Source organism: Mercenaria mercenaria, chromosome 4 (assembly GCF_021730395.1).
Source record: "Mercenaria mercenaria strain notata chromosome 4, MADL_Memer_1, whole genome shotgun sequence".
NCBI lineage: Eukaryota > Metazoa > Mollusca > Bivalvia > Venerida > Veneridae > Mercenaria > Mercenaria mercenaria.
The window spans coordinates 511,305-523,386 of NC_069364.1; the positions used below are offsets into that span (position 1 = coordinate 511,305).

The 12,082-nt window shown below is 34.8% G+C and overlaps 1 protein-coding gene across 7 annotated transcripts in view; it reads right to left on the bottom strand.

Annotated features, from left to right (window-relative positions):
* LOC123552574 (intermembrane lipid transfer protein VPS13A-like) overlaps nt 1-12,082 on the bottom strand; it is a 169,673-nt gene that overhangs the window by 41,851 nt on the left and 115,740 nt on the right. For 6 of the 7 annotated variants that reach the window (XM_053540069.1, XM_053540067.1, XM_053540072.1 and 3 more), the window contains 6 exons: nt 11,005-11,135; nt 10,297-10,438; nt 9,413-9,490; nt 8,673-8,693; nt 7,187-7,267; nt 5,115-5,311 (listed from right to left, as the gene is read on the bottom strand). In XM_053540069.1, coding sequence (XP_053396044.1) covers nt 5,115-5,311; nt 7,187-7,267; nt 8,673-8,693; nt 9,413-9,490; nt 10,297-10,438; nt 11,005-11,135 — 650 coding nt within the window. The remainder of the gene's footprint in view (nt 1-5,114; nt 5,312-7,186; nt 7,268-8,672; nt 8,694-9,412; nt 9,491-10,296; nt 10,439-11,004; nt 11,136-12,082) is intronic. The other variant, XM_053540068.1, reaches the window with a different exon arrangement.

A 12,082-nucleotide genomic window follows, 5' to 3' on the forward strand; every position in this document is an offset into this window, starting at 1 on the left:
ATAAAATTTTAAACTTATAAAACAATACTTATCTAAATTCTTCATGTGAGGAAGACATCCAGCTGGCTTACGGAAGGTCAGTGGTTCTATCCAGGTGCCCGCTCATGGTGAAATAATACATGGAGGGGCACCTGGGGTCTTCCCCCACTATCCAACCTGGAATGTCGCCATATGACCTATTATTGTGTTGGTGCGATGTTAAACTAAACCCACCAAAATAAATATATTGATAATACTTACTTTTAATAAGTTCTTTTTTTATCTTTTCAGTAAATTACCAAATACCATCACAATATAACAATAATAAGATACATATTACTTAGAATTCTTTTGTCAAAAATTCTGTATCTTGTCAAAAGCTGTAAACAAAACTGGAAATTTGATAAACTAGTATCCCACATCAAAGCATTATAATGGAAATTTATACCAATATTGGACAACATGAAACCTTGCATTGGTCTGACATCCATATGACATTGTTTGTGTAAAAAAAATGATAAACCATTTTTAAAAGTCTTGAATGTTAAAAACAGCTAATTAAAATACACTGATTTTGACACAATTGGTCTTAGATCACTCACTTGAGCTTGATCTCTGAATCAAGGTAAATATCTGTGAAATTATTTTGAAATAGGGCCAGTGTATTTTAAAATTCTGACTAAAGAAATAGCAGCACAGGTTAGTTGGGTGTGGGAAGGGCCCCAGAATAATTACATGATATTAAGAGGCAATATCAAGAAAAGTAAAAAAAAAAATCTTTTGGTGGCAGCCTAGGGTGGGAGGAGGTAAGGGCAGGGGGTTAAAGTACTCACAGGGAATGACATAATACTAAAGAGCTAATTTTAAGACGGAAGGTTTAAGGTTTAAAAAAATAGAGAAAATGAAAAAAAAATGTGGTGTGGGAGAGTGGGGAGAGAGAGGGGGTGGGATCAGCGTGGTAGGAGTGATTCAGGTTGGGGTAAACAACTTCACATGTTGATAATAAATGTTCATGGAAAAAAATGAAAGAAGTTAAATGAAATTTTACCAACTAGTTATCCTGACAATATTGCAGGTGTATTACCACAATCATTATGGTGATCTAAATTCAATTTAAGTTTCATAGTTTTAGGTCAAATATGCCACAAATTATGAAGCAAAAACTGCCATATTCATAGTGCCCAATATAGTAAACACTAGAAAATACTAAGGGCCGTAACTCTGTAGTCTTACTTAGGCAATCTGACTGGAACTTGATGTGCCGCATTTCCCTATATTCATATAGAAAATACCAGTCCTTGGCAGTGATGTCTTTTTTATCAAATCAACATGGCTTGAAGAAATTTGGAAGGGGGTCACCAAAGGAAAATAGCTGTGAACTTATTTCTGGAAATGGGCCAGCAGTTTCCAAGGAGAATTTTTAAAAAACTTTTTTTCTTTGGGTTGCCATTGCAACCAGAATTCTGCAAAGATGAATTAGATTGGAAGAAGTGTAAAACAGGCTCATTAAATATTCCTTTAAAGTTTGGATACAATTGTTTTAGTAGTTTGGAAGGAAATGTTTTGTTTTTTTTAAGACAAAGTCCAAGACTAAACCGCAATTTGTACATTTTTGTAACTTTGGCTTTTTGTATCATTTCAAGTAAAATTTAATTTGCTTCATCTGAAAAATTATGTTTCTGTAGATTCCATATCTTGAATGGAGACCATCAATATCTATGAGTACCAATATAAAAGAGAAAACACTGAAAATAAATGAGAATTCCAAATTTTTTTTTCAAAGAATTTATATTAAAACTCAACAAAAGTTTGCTGTTGTATACATGTAATTAAACTGTGCCTGTATCAATATATCTGAAATTCAAGAATTTTTTTTTTTCAAATTTCTTGTCTTTTTAACAGGAAACACCATATTCTGAAGTAAAATCCTGATCAGTTAATGAAGATCGGGACGAGGTAGGCCACTGAGTAAAATATTTGTCCTCCAAGAAAACCTAGGAAAAGGAAAGTGTCAATAAATGATGCAACATTTTTCCATGTGACATTTTCAGCCTCTGTGTTCAATGAAGTCTGTGACAAGGTATCGTAACTTTGTACTGAAGTTTCATCTTTCAGTGAATTATTGTCCCATGAAGCAGATGCAGTTTCAAGAGGTACGACTTTGTCTGTCACTGTCTTGCTGTTTTTGCAGCACGCCGAACGACATGTGAAACATCTGTAAGTGTACGTCAAAAATCGCGGCACGGGATCTTCCTCGGACTTGTGATAAATTCGAAGAGTGACAACAGCCATCACAGACATTGTCGCACTGAATATCATCATGACAAATGTATAGTAACTCAGGTATGACAGTGGTAACCCTGACGATGGTAGAAATCCCATAATGATGTTGAGCAGTACAACATAAGATAGAAAACAAGTCACAGAGAATCCGATCCTTTCTCCAGACTCTGCAGGTAGTAGGAATGTACATGCACTAAGGGCTCCAAGTAGTAGAACAGGAGCAATCAAGTTGATTACGTAATACAGCGGTCTACGTATCAGCTTCATTTTGAAGTCTATCACGGAGAATTCGTTGATGACCGAGGTTTCCACAGACGTATCATTTATCTCCCATTCACCATTCTCTTCAAAGTAGAGAAATCCCCATGCATTGGTTTTTGAGGATAAACTTATTTCAGTATTTCTGTATCCCCAAACAGAAAGTCTAAAAGCACATGACTGTTTATCAAAAGGGTAGTATTTGACATCAGGAGAGCATGCAGCACGTGCAACAACCCAAGGTTTCCACTGACATTTTTGGTCAAAAAATTTTAACGAATTTTCCCCAGATGGGATCAGACCAATTAATTCGTAAAGTTTTCACAGAATTCAGTAGAACTACAGGAGGTTTCCACAGTAAGTTAGGTTTGATCAGGTCAACAGCATTTACTGTAGTTGTATAAACTTCACCCACCCATTCAAGGGTAACAAAACCACTCACATCCATGTAACCATTTGTTTCATCAAAATCATTAATTGACACCAAATTCCAATCAAGTGTTACATTCATTACATTGGTAGAGTCAGCTGTTGGTCGCAGAGTATCTTTTCCTTCAAATGGGTATGCTACATCCATAATATTTGTACTGAAATCACTTTTGATATTGTCAAATGTTTCTGCATAAACATTTGTCTGCCAAAAAATGCTTGTTATCACTATGACCAAAACGCTTTTTGAAACATCCCTTAGCACTGTGTTTGCACACTTCATCATCATCAGCACTTTGATTTCCTTTTAGTGTCTAATTATTGTTTTTATTTTTTATTTTCAAGATCTCATGTTTAACCACTCTTCAAAAGTACATAGTTGAAGTATATGGTGTTGTAACTTTATTATACCATCAATTTACGTTTGAATTTAAATGCCAGACCCTGTTTTGCTAATTACCTTTAAAATCAGAACCTGACATTGTTTTGAACGTTATCCAATTTCATTTGGCTAAAATACAGGTCAGTGGTTAATTAACAAATTAAACAAAATGATGTCATACTACAGGTGCTAGATTATTGTTTATCTCAATTAATCAACAGATATCCTGTTTCTTCTATCTCATCATGAACAAAAGAACCTTAAACTGTATAGTATTATATTAAATATATCATATCATAATCAATTTATAAAGTACAAACTTCCTTTAGCTGTACCATGACCATAAAAATTTGAAAAAAAAACAACCTGTAACACTATGTTTACTGTACATTGGGTTATATTTGCACTGGTTTAATTTTCACTAACATCAATGAATTCAAAATATTCCAGAATATTAAAGGTATACTAGATCTAAATTTCACATTTGAAAACATGAACAGTTACTATTAATATATACATATAGTTTATGTAAAAATAAACAAGTCTATGAGTATCAACAGTACAATGCATTAGGTTTAAAATAGTACACACTGTATACATGTATATCTAAACACAGTATAAATGTGTTCTACCACTAAAAAAAAAACTGGAAGTTTTCTTTTTGAAAAATCGTCTTTAAGTGCATGACAATTAATCACAAATGTAGCTCAGTATAAACAACTGATTTATATAAGTTGTAAAATTAAACACGTCTGAGGAGGATTTTCTACATTAATTATTTTGATCAAAATATCTAAAGATAAAATATTTAAATGAAAGATGGCGACTGGACATATCTTTAATCTGCATCATATCCTAGAATACAAACACTCACGTTCCACAAATTCTTAACACTGAGAATGAGTCTGCTAACCACGAAATTGTGAAATAAAGGCTATGCAAAAATTACCTACTCTACGGTAAGCAGAAATATGGGATTAAAGACATAAATGTAACACATTCAATGAATGTCCAGTTGAACCTGTTTTAAGAAGCAACTCAAGACATTGACAGGTGGTGAAATAATACAGGAAAGATTGCTGTTTACTGTAAAAGCAGACATTTTTGCGAGGGTTTCATTTTCGCTACATCTGTGAGGCCCTACATCACGGGATAATTAAACCTCACATAAATATTCACCATTAGTATAATTCAAATTAAAGTATGAGTACCATTTTTACAATTTCGCGAATATTAAACCTCACAAACATACCCAAAATTAAAAAATTTACAAATTTTTGACCCTGCGAAAATAGACATAAACTAAAGACATTGAATAATTTCATTTAATGCTGACCAATGACCCTGGAACAAGGAAATAAAATCCTGAGAATTCTGCAAGTTTCAAATCATGTCCACATCTTACCTCATTTATAAATAAAACAATTAAGTTACAAAGAACTACATGTATATGGTAAAATATGTTTCCAACATTAAGAACCAGCTATTAGCAAGGCTAAGAACAAAACTTGGAAGTATCTAATGGTATCACCATTTGGATTATGTAATTTTTACACTGGAAAACAAACAGACTCCTGTATGTTACCAATGAATTTAAAAACATTATAGCAAAGTTTCAACAAGATGTGAAAGTATACTAACATGTATCAATTTAATGACTGGACCCTAATATACAGCCTGAATGCCAAACATTATAAAACTGTTTACAGTTTATAAATGGCCCTATTTTTTAAAATTATTATTAGTTACCATGGCAACCTTTACAATAAATTTTCTAACTTACGGAAGGTCTGTTGGGCATATATACAGAGCACAATGATATGCTGCAAACAGAGGAATGGCAAACAGCTCCTGCGGTGAGAGAGTTGTCAGCTTCATAAAGTCTTCCTTCACTGGCACCAGTTTGGTATTACGTTTATATGTCTGTACTTCATCTTTCAAAACAAACACATCCACCGACATTGTCAAGTTGTTCTTCAACTGAAACAAAAAAGGATTTTAACTGTTGGTAAAGAGAACAAGAGGGTCATGATGACCCTGGATCACTCACCTGAGTAATATGAGCTACATGTTTCAAATGTCAAACTGATGATTTTTAGAAAATTTTTGGAAGATTTTCCTATGTACAATCAAGTAACCCCTGGGGCGGGGCCAATTTTATCCCGGGGGTCATGATTTGAACAAAGTTTGTAGAAGTCTATTAGGCAATGCTACATATCATATATCTAAGATCTAGGCCTTCTGGTTTATTTTTAGCAAATTTATCAAGATTTCCCTATGTACAATCACGTAACCCCTGGGGCTGGGTCAAGATTTGAACAAATTGTGTAGAGGTCCTCTAGACGATGCTACATGTCAAATATCTAAGCTCTAGGCCTTCTGGTTTATTTTTAGAAAATTTTGAAGATTTTTCTATGTACAATCAAGTAACCCTATGGGGCGGGGTCAATTTGATCCCAGGGGGATTTGAACAAATTTTGTAGAAGTCTACTAGGCAATGCTACATGTCAAATATCTAAGATCTAGGCCTCTGGTTTATTTTTAGAAAATTTTTTAAGATTTTCCTATGTAAAATCAAGATCCCTGGGCGGGTCGTCATGATTTTGAATAAATTTTGTAGAGGTCTACAGGCAATGCTACCATGTGAAATATCTAAGCCTAGGCCTTCTGGTTTTTTTTAAAAAATTTTGAAGATTTTCCTATAGAAATCTATGTAAAATCAATGACCCCTGAGGCGGGGTCAATTTTGACCTAGGGTCATGATTTGAACAAATTAGTAGAGGTCACGGCAATGCTACATTTTCAAATATCTAAGCTCAGGGCTTCTGGGTTTTGAGAAGAAGATTTTTAAGATTTTCCTATGTAAAATCAAGTGACCCATGGGGCGGGGTCAATTTTGATCCCGGGGTCATGATTTGAACAAATTTGGTAGAGGTCCACTAGCAATGCTTCAACACCAAATATCTAAGCTCTAGGGCTTCTGGTTTTCGAGAAGAAGATTTTTAAAGTTTTTCCTTTCGTTGCCATGGCAACCAGAGTTCTGCATGGAATCAAATTTTTTGAACAAATTTGTAAACTTCACCCAAGGAACATTCCGTGAAGTTGGATGAAATTGGCCTAGCGGTTTTTTTGAGAGATGTTGTTTAAAGTAAAAGTTTACAGACCTGTTGCCGGACGCCAGACGCCGGACGGTGAGTGATCAGAATAGCTCACCCTGAGCCTTTGGCTCTGGTGAGCTAAAAATAATTGATATTAGAATTTCCAGCTTACAACTAGACTTATCAAGGTTAAGGTTTCATTAGAATTATGGACCACATACTACAATGCACAAATCATTTCATCCAAGGGTCCATTACTTTGCTGTGCTGTGACCAGCCTTGTAACTATGACTGGAAAATAACAGTCTTGAAAACTAACCTTTAAAGGTGACTGGGGGATAACATTTCTGTGAACTGCAAAGGTGATTGCAATGTAAAAGTTTTGTGAACTTACCTTGAACTTACAGTGACGGGGGTGTAACAGTTTTGTGAAGTTACCTGTAAAAAAGACTGGATGGTAACAGTCTTGTAAACTTACATGTAAAGGTGACTGGAAGGTAACAGTCATACAAACTTACCTGTACAGGTAGCTGGAGGGTAACAGTCTTGTACATTTACTTGTAAATGTGACTGGAAGGTAACAGTCTTGTGAACAAACCTGTAAAGATGACTGGAGAGTAGCTGTCCTGTGAACTTACCTGTAAAGGTGACTGGAGGGTAATAGTCTTGCAAACTTACCTGTAAAGGTGACTGGAGGGTAACAGTCTTGAAACTTTACCTGTAAAGGGACTGGAGGGTAACAATCTTGTAAACTTACCTGTAAAGGTGACTGGAGGGTAACAGTCTTGTGACTATGATTCATATCAACATCATATACCATGTAGTATTTTGTACCATGCTGCAAATGATAACAAAATTAAGGAAATTAAATAATATAACTGAAAAAATTACTTAACACTCACCAAAATGGTAATATTTTTAACTGGACTTAATTGGACTAAATGCTACCTATTCAAAAGCATGCTGGAAGCACAAATGTATCTATTTTTAACACTTGTACACATATTATGAAATAATTAAACCTTTATAAACTTTATTCTGAATTAAGATTTTCATTCTTCAATTAAGATAATAGATCTCATATCACACAGAAAATCAAAATATATTTCCAATGAGAAAAACAGTGTAAGAACTGTTTAAAACAAGCTGACATTCAAAGAAACAAGGACCAAAGTTTAACAAGAACACCTATATTCAAAGAACACAGCTACCTTTATAGCACCCTATAGAAACTGGGGTGTATGTAAATGTAAAAACGAGCCCACTGACTGGGCATATTTTTACATTAAAACAAGAGCTGTCAGTATTAGTGACAAATGCCCCCCGATTTGTGCCCAAGAATGCTACAGTTGTCTGCACAAAATATGCCAGAATAGTTCAGTTATGAATCATTTTGTGACCTTGACCTGAGAGACCCGGGTTATAAGCGCAACACACTTACTCAATATGGTTAACATTTGTGTCAAATAATTTTCAAATCCCTTGATAAATGGCAGAGTTATGGACCAGACAATAAAAAGACCATGTTAACCTTTGACTTCTAAACGTGACCTTGACATTGGAACTAGGGGTCTGGGTTTTGCGCATAACATGTCATCTCATTATAGAGAACATTTATGCCAAGTAATTTAAAAATCCCTTCATCAATGGCAGAGTTATGGATCGGACAAGAAACAATGTTAACTTTTAACCTCTATGTGTGACCATACCCTCACAGCTAGGGGTCTGGAGCTTGCGCATGACACATCTTGACCTTGAAGCTAGGGGTCTGGGTCTTGTGCATGACATGTTATCTCATTATGGCGAACATTTATGCCAAGGTAATTCAAAATCCCTTTATGGAAGGCAGAGTTACACCCAGGACAAGAATTCAGACGCACGCATGGACAGTGCAATTTTAATATGCCCATATTCGGGGGCATAACAAAACATTAATAAGAACATAGGAAGTAACAAATAAACATGAACATACATAAAGAAGGAACATGGCATAATACCTTCTTTTCTATTCCTGAAAACCCATTGTGATCGAAATTAAAAGTAACTATCAAAATAAGCATTATATCATTAAAAGTCATGTTTTTTTTATATACATTGACACTAATACAGAAAACAAAAAATATCACAAAAAGTAAGTACAAAATAAAAATGAAAAAAATCTAGTAACATTTAAAAACAGGCAATAATAAGAAAAACATAAAATATGAAATACTTTATATGACAATATTTTTGGTCCAACTTACTTCATTTTCTAGCTCATCTGACTATCATGTGAAAAAAAGAACACTTTAGTAAGAAAGTTCAGTTTCAGCAGTAAGTTTACAGGTATATTGTAACCATTAGACTACATTAGCATTGAATAAAAAGTGTTTCAATAACATGCTAACTGTATCAGTTTTAGAATCTCAGAACCATGCTGCTAAGGTGACATAAAAGAAATAATTAAGAACCAGAAATTACAGAATAACTAGTCTGTTCATAACACAATCACTATGATGGGTTTAAAGCACAATGTTTGCTACACCGAGATGTCAGAAAGCTAATTAATTCATACTGTTGAGCAGTTCAATATATTCTACTTAGATGGTCTGCAAGCAATATCACCTCCTCAATATCACCTCCTCAATATCACCTCCTCAATATTCACCTCCTCAATATCACCTCCTCAATATTCAGGAAGTATTTTCCCAGTCATTAAGACTTACTGTGACCATTAAGTTTTTACAATTTTAGTTTACCTATTTAGGTGTAAGATGAATAAGTTTATAATTCCAGTTCACCTGTTTCAGTGTTAGATGGATCAATTTATGATACAAGTTTACCTATTTAAGTGTAAGATGATTTAATCTATGATTTGTGCTTACCCTTACGGTGCAAGATGAATCAATTAACAGTTTGAGTTTATCTGTTTGGGTTAAAGATGAATCAATATATGATTTACCTGTTTGGGTATAAGATTAATCAATTGACTATTTGAGTTTACCTGTTTGGGTGTAAGATGAATCAATTTACGACATGCCCTGTTCATCATCTGCACTGAAGATGTATCAAAGCCAGCCACCTGCAAATTAATTAGAAATTCTGTTTGAAAAAAATGATACAACCACAGTGCATTAAACAGAATCATGTACAATATTTCATTCTATGTATCAGCTACAAGTGCTGACAACTTTTCCACACAAATTAAAGGTGACTTCATATAAAGTCCCCTTTGTCACATCAACATGGAGATCATTTTGTCAGCTTGAGGATCAAACTCTGTACCTGTTAATTGTATTATGTTCCCTATCTTCCAAGACAATTGGGTGGTCTCCCTTGAAATTGTTCTCAAAGTCTGTAAAGCTGGGTATCAGATATATTTTGTTGGACTGACAGTATTTCACTTTTACAGAGTGGTCAATATTTCACTTTTACACAGTGGTCATTTTCAGTGATACACAGTGGTCAGTACTTAGGTGATATACAGTGGTCAGTATTTCGGTGATATATTGTGGTAAGTGTTCCGGTGATATACAGTGGTCAGTATTTCGGTGATATACTGTGGTCAGTATTGCGGTGATATACAGTGGTCAGTATTTCGGTGATATACAGTGGTCAGTATTTCGGTGATATACTGTGGTCAGTATTTCGGTGATATACTGTGGTCAGTATTTCGGTGATATACTGTGGTCAGTATTTCGGTGATATCCTGTGGTCAGTATTTCGGTGATATACTGTGGTCAGTATTTCGGTGATATACTGTGGTCAGTATTTTGGTGATATACCAGCTCCAAACATTTAGCTCCTTCCCCTGCACTGATGGGAATGTACCCCACCTCTGCTAGAATCTGCCTTGCAAAAGTCAATAAAAAAAACCTGTAGATCAACCTGAATTTGGACCCCGTACTCTATCAAGCTGAGCTCCAGCACCATGACATCATCATCAAATACAAAGGCCCCTGCACTGATGAGTGTGTGCCCCGCATCTGCCAGAGTCTGGTTCACAAAGGTCAAAGGTCTTCTTTGGCTACTACAATCAGAATGAACAGTGAATTACTGGCTCATCGAAATTAACAATCTGAAAATCAGAAAACTGCAAAGAATACAACAAAGTTTTACTACATATTCTGCTTTATCATTGACAAAGCTTCAAGCAGCTATTAACTGACATTGTAACCCTTGTCTAATTCAATATTTTTAAGATCTTTCTAAGTTTATTTATGTATGTAATGTCAGAATCTTTTGACAATAATATAATACTGAATTTAACTGAAAGACATTAATAACATAACTAAATTGACTAAAAGAGAGTAAAATAGGTTTCAAAGCCTAAAATGACATATCACATAAAGTTTCATGGACATTCTATGGCATCTTAACAATTTAAAAATACAGATCTACTTTTTATCTGTCAAAAGATTGCTCTTCCTCTGCAAACATGGACTGTATGTTAAAATATATCATATTACCATGGTGACAAAGGATGATGCAAAGTCTTCCTCCTCTTTCTAAAGTCATCATGACTGGATGTGATTGAATGTCTCATGTCACCATGGTAACATATATATTACCATGGTAACAAAGGAAGAATCATACCTTAGTGATGCTGAATCTTCCTCCTCCTCTTCCTCTGTGATCACATTGATGTCATCATGATTGGGTGTGGCCATATGTCTCATATCCCCAGGGTTACATATACGACAGCCATGTACATAATCTTTGTGGATCTAAAATAAAATATTGTCTTGAGCTAACAGTTTGAAAATCTCACCCTTCTAATATCATCATCTTTAATGTATATAATTATGCTCATAACATCATAAGCAAAAATTTAGATAGTGTAAAATCTTGCTTCTACTTGTTACTGGTAAGGTGTTAGATCCTTCGCCACTGATAAAGCTGTGAAATACAATTTTGTTTTGAATAGAATGGCTGAAGAAGAAGGACAAGTATAATGAAAAGGTCTTATCTTACTTTCTGCATAGAAGGGACTTAGTGATAAAAAGTTTTGTGTCTTTTCCAAGCCTTGTGTAAAGAGGCACGGTTAATAACTACAAACAAGAGGGCCATGAAGGCCCTGTATCGCTCACCTGACCTATTGACCTAAAGATCATCAAGATTAACATTCTGACCAGGTTTCATTAAGGTATGGTCATAAATGTGGTCTCTAAAGTGTTAACTAGCTTTTCCTTTGATTTGACCCAGTGACCTACTTTTTGACCCCACATGACCCAGATTCGAACTTGACCTAAAGATCATCAAGATTAATATTCTGACTAAGTTTCATGAAGATACAGTCATAAATGTGGCCTCTAGAGTGTTAACAAGCTTTTCCTTTGATTTGACCTAGTGATCTAGTTTTTGACCCCATCTGACCCAGATCTAAACTTGTTCTATAGATCATCAAGATCAACATTCTGACCAAGTTTCATTAAGATATGGTCATAAATGTGGCCTCTACAGTGTTAACTTTTCCTTTGATTTGACCTGGTGACCTAGTTTTTAAACCTACATGACCCAGATTCAAGCTAGACCTTGAGACCATCAAGATTAACATTTTGACCAAGATTCATGAAGATACAGTCATAAATGTGTTAAAAAGCTTTTCCTTTGATTTGACCTGGTGACCTAGTTTTTGACCCCAGATGACCCAATATCGAATTCATCCAAGATT